The sequence below is a fragment of the Lolium rigidum genome, chromosome 4, assembly GCF_022539505.1.
Source record: "Lolium rigidum isolate FL_2022 chromosome 4, APGP_CSIRO_Lrig_0.1, whole genome shotgun sequence".
Taxonomy (NCBI): domain Eukaryota; kingdom Viridiplantae; phylum Streptophyta; class Magnoliopsida; order Poales; family Poaceae; genus Lolium; species Lolium rigidum.
Window position 1 is genome coordinate 101,581,143 of NC_061511.1, and position 7,933 is coordinate 101,589,075.

The 7,933-nt window shown below is 49.8% G+C and overlaps 1 protein-coding gene across 1 annotated transcript; it reads right to left on the reverse strand.

Moving 5' to 3' along the window:
- Window positions 1-3,118: 3,118 nt before the first annotated feature.
- On the reverse strand, window positions 3,119-5,037 carry LOC124650407 (pentatricopeptide repeat-containing protein At4g14170-like). The gene has a single exon (XM_047189937.1). The coding sequence runs from the start codon at window positions 5,035-5,037 to the stop codon at window positions 3,964-3,966; it is 1,074 nt and encodes a 357-aa protein (XP_047045893.1). The 3' UTR covers window positions 3,119-3,963.
- Between the last annotated feature and the right edge of the window lie 2,896 nt (window positions 5,038-7,933).

Here is a 7,933-nt window from a genome sequence, read left to right on the forward strand (position 1 = left end):
GAGAGCCACCAGCTTCGGACAGTGTCATGAGCAGTTGGCATAATGTCATCAACCCCCTTACTATGGCAGAGCTGTACTGACCATTGGAGTAAGCCGCCAGCAGGAGTACCCTTCGCTGTTGAGGGGGGTTGAGCCTGTATCTGAATCCATAATTGGAAAATTTCAGAGATGGCCTGTAGCCCTGTACTCTGGGTGCTCCTCTCATATCAAGAATCCACTGATTTCCATATAGTGCATCCGCTACTGTCCTTTTCATTGCGCCACGAGCACGGACAAATGGAAGCAAAGCTGGGGAGATTTGGGTAGGGCTTTGCACACAGGTCCACTATCTGTCCAACCGTGCACTTGCAGCTGCCTGAAACATTTGATCTGCATCTGACCAGAGGCCAGAGGGTGAATTGAAGTCCAGTCCATCACCAACGCATTCATAGAGCTGCATTCAGATACTTCAAATTGTGCATGCCCAGTCCTCCCAAGCTCTTCAGCTTACGCATTTTCCCCATGCTACGAGACAGTGCCCACCTTCTGCATCATCAGATCCATACCACAGGAAAGACCAACAAATTTTGTTTATGCACTTGATGACCCATGAAGGGATGTCAAAGGAGAGCATATGAAAGACAAGTAATGGCTGTCAGCACATTCTGAACCAAGATTAATCTCCCACTGTTTGTGAGCATCAGAGTTTGCCAGGTAGCTAACTGCAGTTCCACCTTTCGCAGGGATTTAAGAGACATCGGGAATCCCAGGTAACAGCAGGGAAAATCTACTAGCTGTCATGGGAAGGGACCTATGGCAGCCAACATATCAATATCAGAGCATGCAATTGGGACGATGACATACTTGGCAAGGTGCAATTGAGGCCCGAGGCTTGACCAAAAACATCCAGAAACAATCTTGCTTGCTGCTTCTACTTCATTTATTAATTATTACAGAGCGGAGAAACATAGCCACATCGTCCGCAAACAGTGATAACCTGTGTTTGACACCCCAGCGAGGCAAGCTCTGAAAATTTTCCCTTTCTTCAGCTTTACAGAAAATTGCATTCAGATCATCCATCAAGGGAAACAGAGGGTGATGCTGGGTCCCCTTGTCACAGCCCTCTTGCATGCCAAATTCAGTCACCTGGGCTTCCATTAATTATCACTTGGTGTTTGCAGTTGACAGCAGGGCAAGCATCCACATAATCATTTTGGGGCCAAAACCTTGGCGTCGTAGCACTTGCAGAAGCAGAGGCCTGGAGATAGAGTTGAAGGCACAGGCGATATCAAGCTTCAGAAACAGGGCAGGACCTTAACGGTGATGAAAGGTTTTCGCAGTCTGACTTACCAGCACATAGTTGTCCTGTATTGATCTCCCACTAATAAAAGCGCTGTGGTTGATGCAATCAGAGAGTTCATGTGAGGTTACCAGCAGCGTTATTAGTCACAAATATTTGTGATTCTCTAAAAAAAGGATGTATATTTGGGACTTACCGCAGTAGACTGTGTAGCACGGTTCACGAATCACGAGTACCTTCATAGCTCCAGCCTGGCCGGAGAGAGCAGCGTTATTAAGACAAGACTCAAAGGATAAGCGTGATTCAGCCTAAAAGTTTCAATCTGACCAAGTGACCATCAGTAATATCTTACAGTAACATACCATATCGGAACAATATAAACAGTGCTAGATCCATGAAAAGCGTATGTGTGTGTAAATATGACGATGGGAACAATTTATTTGCTACATGAAAACTTACTCAGATATTCTCTCTACACAGTAGAAAGCACTAAACAGACTTGAATAAAAGGTGGAGTAAATTTTACAGACAAGGGTATTATTTCTGTAAACCTGTTCGCTTGGCTCATAACTTACACAATTAGCTAAAATCGGATCCTAGTTGCCTAGATTTATCGCGAAAATACAGGCCAACCGGATCCACCCTCCTCCATATCTAGTCCTCCACACACCCAACTGCTCATTTGTACAAACGTGTTGTGCAGTGGTTCGCTTCCATGCTCCGGTTTATTTAGTCCTCATGAAGTCTTTTACATCCTATAATAACTACGTGACTAATCACATTTACCACTAGTATAAGATGATATGGGCCTTTGGATCCCCTAAAATGGATGGCAAATTTGATTTGGAGGTATTGAAAAGGACATCTTTGATATTCCTGTGACCCTAAAATCCTGAGTTACAAAGAGGCAGTAAAGAAACTTTAAGTGAAAAATGGTACACATAATACTTTCTCAAGTCTGATTATTTACACGCGGTGTTTAGCCGATCTCCATTAGACCATTACCCAAAACGGAAATAGCATTGCATTACAACTGTGACATTACAACAGCCTCCAGTTTTTTTTTTTTTTTTTGATGTTTTGACTTTGCGACATCTTCAAGATATTAATTTGACCAATACCTGTTGATAACTTTGTTACTAACATACGCTAGTAAAATTATAACATTGTGAAGTATGTTGAACAAAAAATCTGATGATATACTTTGTAGATGGATAATCCCGTAGTTTGCAAATTCTGAGAAGTTAAAAGTGAACAGAACTAGCAAGATAGAGTACATACTGCCAGGGGGCTTTTCGAGCTATAAGCTGAAAGCACCATGCTGGATCTTGGTGTGCTGCTCGCTTTCCGTAGCCATTTCAGACGACCTCACGTAGCTGAACTGCTCCTGCCATCACCATCTCTTGCATGGCTTCTGCCAGAACAGGTTATTAATCGATATCAACAGGGGCTTTCGCCTTTAAGTATCTGAATTCATAAGATACTTCATGTGTTTCTACATCACCAAGCAAACAGCTACCAATCCTGCCACATGGAAGATTTATGATGTAACAACAATTTCAGAATCCATGGGAGAAAGATCAAAAAGTTGGTTGCTCTACAATGGCAACCTTGACAATTAAAGCAGGACACTGAAAAACAGAGTGAGGTTGCCAGCAGCTAAATACCAAATTCTCTAAGAGGAGCCCAGCTCAATGAAGCCTTATACAATGAAAATCGAATAACAGCCAATAACTTATCATTCATCGTCATATTCAGAACTTAGCCTCTTTCCTCCAATAGCTTTAGCTCCTCTGGTTCCTCTAAGCACTTAAGAGGCTGTTTCGATAGGTAAGGAACTAAGGATTAGACTCAACTCCATCAAATGCACAAAAATATTGCACCTCAATTTGCCACCACTTCGGAGGAACTAACCTAATCCTTCTCCAGGATTTCTCGTGTTCCCACACTACTTCCACCTCAGCTCAGTCTATGGAGTTGTCACAAGGTACAAGAGCTATGGCGCCGGTGCAGTGTGCACACACTGTAGTTGTAGAAACACAAACATATATATAGATAGAAGGTAATTTGATTTGGAGGCTTGGCTTTCATCATTTCCTTATGAAAAGTTCGCCATCTGACGTGTTACAAGCAACCTAAGTGAGCACTGCGCAGTGAGTATAACATGGAGCTTAGTTTAAACCTTGCCGGCCAGACGTCCACATATCTGGACATATTCTCTTGCCAGTGTCAAAAGCTATTCAACCCTATAGGCACCTGGTCAAGCAAAACCCACATAGAGTGATTGTTTTCTTTATTTTCTCTCTCAAATACATGCGGGAGAACTGTGTGGTTCCAATATATCAATGTTCCATAAAACCTGTTCAATATTGTCCTTGTTGGCTCGAAGAAGCTGGTTCCCGAAACTTCTTGGCACTTGACACATTAATGGCACCAATTCGGCAACTCAATGCTTGTAATTTTATATTTGGCACATTCACTTTGACAGCACCTACTCAGCCACTCGAATGTTTGAAATAGTGTAATCGACAAAAACTGTCTAGCTGAGTTGCCAACTCATCTGATTTATCCTTCCCAGCCACCATGTGACTACATCCTTTGTCAAAGCAAAGCATATACTGAACTGAGAGTTATGTCACTAGACTCGCCAAACTGCTTCAAAATCCGTTGCCTACTATATGGAGCTAGTTATTTGATTCCGAGAGAGAATATCCAGGAAGCTTGTCGACTTTGACTTCCTTCATGAAGCCTCTTATTCTCTCCGCATCAACATACCTTCCGGCGTCAGAATATATGTTTGCCAGGCTCATGTAGTAGCCACTCTTTGCAGGAGACATGGCCATCAGCCTCTTCGAAATCCGTTCGGCAGCATCCACTTCACCATGCACTCGGCAAGCTGCCAGTATGCCACCAAGCATGGCCTCGTCTGGCTGGCAAGGCATTTCCTCTATGAGATTGACGGCCTCGGTAACACGGCCAGCCCTCCCTAACGCATCAGCCACGCAAGAGTAATGCTTCAGCTCAGGCTTGATGCCCTTCTGCTTCATCTGCTGGAATATAGCATATGCTTTCTCCACCATGCCCGAATGTGCACAGGCTGACAGGGCCCCTAGGAAAGTGACCGAGTTCTGCTCCACTCCTCTGGCCACCATCTCATCGAAAAGCCTCAGAGCAACATCGGAGCTCCCGTTCAAACCATGACCGACGATCAGAGCGCTCCACGAGATAACATCCCGCCTGAGCATCACGGAGAACACCCGTTCGGCATAGGCAAGCTCCCCGCACTTGACGTACATGTCCACGAGGGCGTTTCCTAGGGAGAGAGGCATCCCCAGGAACCTCCGGAAGCAGCACGTGTGCATGCTTCTCCCGTGGCGCCGCCAGCCGAGCTGCCCGCACGCGAGAAGAAGGCTGACCATGACCACCGTGTCGAGCTGCACCTCGGCCGCCACCATCCCCTCAAAGAACCGCATCGCCTCCTCTGGCTGCCCACCCTGGGAGTAAGCGGAGAGCATGGATGTCCACAGGACGGCGTCCCTCTCGCGCATTCCGTCGAACAGCCTCCGCGCGTGGGGGAGGTTCGACATGCCCGCGTAGCATTGCACCAGCGCGGACGCCACGAAGAGGTTTCCCTGGGCGCCTAGCTTGACGGAGAGCGCGTGCGAGGAGGCGGCGAGGGCCGCGGAGCCGGTGAGCGCGCATGAGCGGAGGACGGGGGGCAGGGTGAAGTGGTCCGGCGGGAAGCCTCGCGCGAGCATGTCGCGGAAGGTTCGGAGCGCCTGCGAGGGGCGGCCGGAGCGCGCGTGCGAGGCGACGAGGGCGTTGAAGGAGGCGACGGTGGCGGGGGCTGGCATGCGGTGCGGCCGAGAGTTGTTAGCGACGCCGGCCGCCGTGTCCTCCGGAGCGAGCGCGGAGTACTTACGATTCGTAAGCACAGGGGACGCACCGAGGAAGTGAGCTCGCCAGCGGCCAGCGCGATTGTACTAGGTCGATAAGAACATCTCCAGCCGCCCCCAAAGGGATTTGGGCGCGCAAAAACCGTTCAGGCCTGCTCTCGAAGTCGTTTTTGTCCGGCGCGTCACGATCACGGTGTCCGGCGCCCGAGCCCGTCCCCGTCCCACGGGGGCCGCCGGGGCGCCGGACACAGCGAAAAGTGAGGCGGGCTCCCACATATCGGCGACTATTTGCATAAACCGTTGGTTCGCGCCTCTTTTCTCGTCGCTCCCTCCTTCTCGCGTCTCACCCCGCCGCCGCCGCTCGGATTTCCCGGCCGTTTGGGCGTCGATCTCTGGCGGAGTCGGCACCGTTGTTGCGGGCGGGGCTCCCGCCGGTCGTGGCGCCGCCGCCGCGTCGCCGGCCAGCGTCCCAGAACGCGCCGTCAAATCTGTCCCACCTCCGCGCACAGAAGGTGCTCGACGACTTGCCAGGTAGGCGCGATTGGCCGCTGTTTGTCCCGTCGTCTGCCTCGGCGCAATTTTAACCATTGATTTTGCTTTAGCCATGGACAGCGACGATGAGATGGTTGCCCTGCTGCTGGAGGACGAGCAAGCCTTCGATGACGACCTTGTTATCACCAGAATTTGACCGGATCAGAGGTGGGTCGCGATTAAGATGGGCTTGAAGAATATACGCGGAAGATATACATGAATCGGCATTGTATACAAAGTTTGGGCTAGTTTGCCCGTGTATCTGTAAATATAGTAGGATACGTGTCGGTTAGATAGATTTTGGCTCGTGCACGGTTGGGATTATTCCCACGTTAGAAAGTCTACGGACTATAAATATGTATCTAGGGTTATTGAGAAAGACAACAATCACGTTCATCACAAACCAATCTAGGCGCATCGCCAACCCCTTGTTTCGAGGGTTTCTTCCGGGTAAGCATCATGCTGCCTAGATCGCATCTTGCGATCTAAGCAGTATACGTTTATTCGTTGTTCATGCGTTGCTCGTGCTGAAGCTTTGTTGATGGCGAGCAGTGTAGTTATCATAGATGTGTTAGGGTTAGCATTGTTTCATCGTGTCACATGCTTTTGCCCATGCAACCCTTAGACGTCTAGCCGCCCTTACACCTATCTTAGGTGTAAGGGCGGCACCTCGCTTGATCATTATTTAGTAGATCCGATCCGTTATGATTGCTCCTTGTTCTTCAAGGGTTAGTTTAATATCTGCATAGTTAGACCTTGCAAACGGGTTGAAGGATCCAGTAGCACGTAGGGTGTAGTTTGCTAGCCCAAGATAAGATGTTCCGGGGATCAACTTCATGTTGGTTTTTAGGCCTTGTCTAGAGTTGGTTTATTATCACCGTGCGTGGCTGCCAGGCTCAATCACGCGTAGGATGTTCCGATTATGTGGTGAAAACCCTAAATCGTCGTAGGTCGTTTTAGCTTTATATTGATCAAGCAGGACCACCATGTGATAGTAGACCTCATACGAATCATGGGTGGATCGGCTCCTTGAGCCGATTCACAAGACAACCTGAGAGCCGATCGAGGCTCGTATTTAATGTTTACGTGTATGCCATGCAGGAAACTAAGCGAAGCAAATCCATCACCTTCCCGACCGGGTATAGGTCGGGTGGCACGCCCTTGCACCAGCATCGAACGTGCGTGCCGAGGCTTTGCGGGCCGTCGCTCGAGGGACCGAGGGCCAGCCGCGGTTCCGGGAGCCTCCCGGCTCTATCGTGTTGCCCGTCGTTGCTCGCCGGTGGGTTTCGACCGCAACACATTCCCGCACGCCCGGTGGGACAGGTCTTCGACATCAAGCCGCATCGCCATCTACATCTGAGATGGCGGAAGGTACTCCGATCACGTACGAAGATGCGGCCGAGGAGCTCAAGAAGAAGTATGACGAGGTCAAAGCTATCCTCGAAGCCGACCTCATCGGCTCTTTCCGAGAGGACCCGCTCACACGGCATTAGGTGGAAAGGGTTCTCACCGAAGGCGCGCTCGATGGAGTGGACCTGTCTACCCCTTCGAAGAACGCACCGTGGTCTGCGTCAGGAGATTAATTTCATGGTAGCTCATTCGCTGCACCGCCATTCTGAGAGCCTGGTGAACACTTTGGAGCGTGTCGCCCTTCGGGTGATCCAGGAAATCATGAGGCATCAGTACTCTCCGTCAGGACCTGCTCTAGGGACTCACCAAGGAGAGATACCACTCCGGTCCCGACCACCGCCGCCGTTCGCGTTGGCAGCACCAGAAGTGCCGAGTTCACCGGCATTCGTCGTCTACAAGATCGGTGGTGACCCTAGTGATTACCAGCTCTTGTATGAGGCGCCTAAGGAGATCCCTCACGGGTACACGTGCACATACGTGCCGGATCGCGATGATCGGGCACTCACGAACCAGACTGCAACAACAGGGACTTCTGGAACAGCAGGAGGAGCTTCTGGATCAGATCTTGAGAAGCAGACGTGGCTGGCTAAGTATGCCACTCCAACAAACCTCCAAAGCTCAACTCCTGCAGCTGGCTCAGAGCTTGAGAAGCAAGCGTGGCTGGCTAAGTATGCCACTCCAGCGAATCGTCAGAGCTCGACTCCTGCAGCCAGCACCGCGGATCAGATCAGTATAATCTTGAGAGACCAGTTCGGCATGGTGCCGAAAAAGGAGGGCAATCGGCTATTCCAAGCCGTACCCCAACGAGTACGATTTG

Excerpts from the sequence above, each read along its gene's own strand:
- LOC124650407 (XM_047189937.1), bottom strand. The coding sequence starts at position 5,037 with ATGCTCGCGCGAGGCTTCCCGCCGGACCACTTCACCCTGCCCCCCGTC.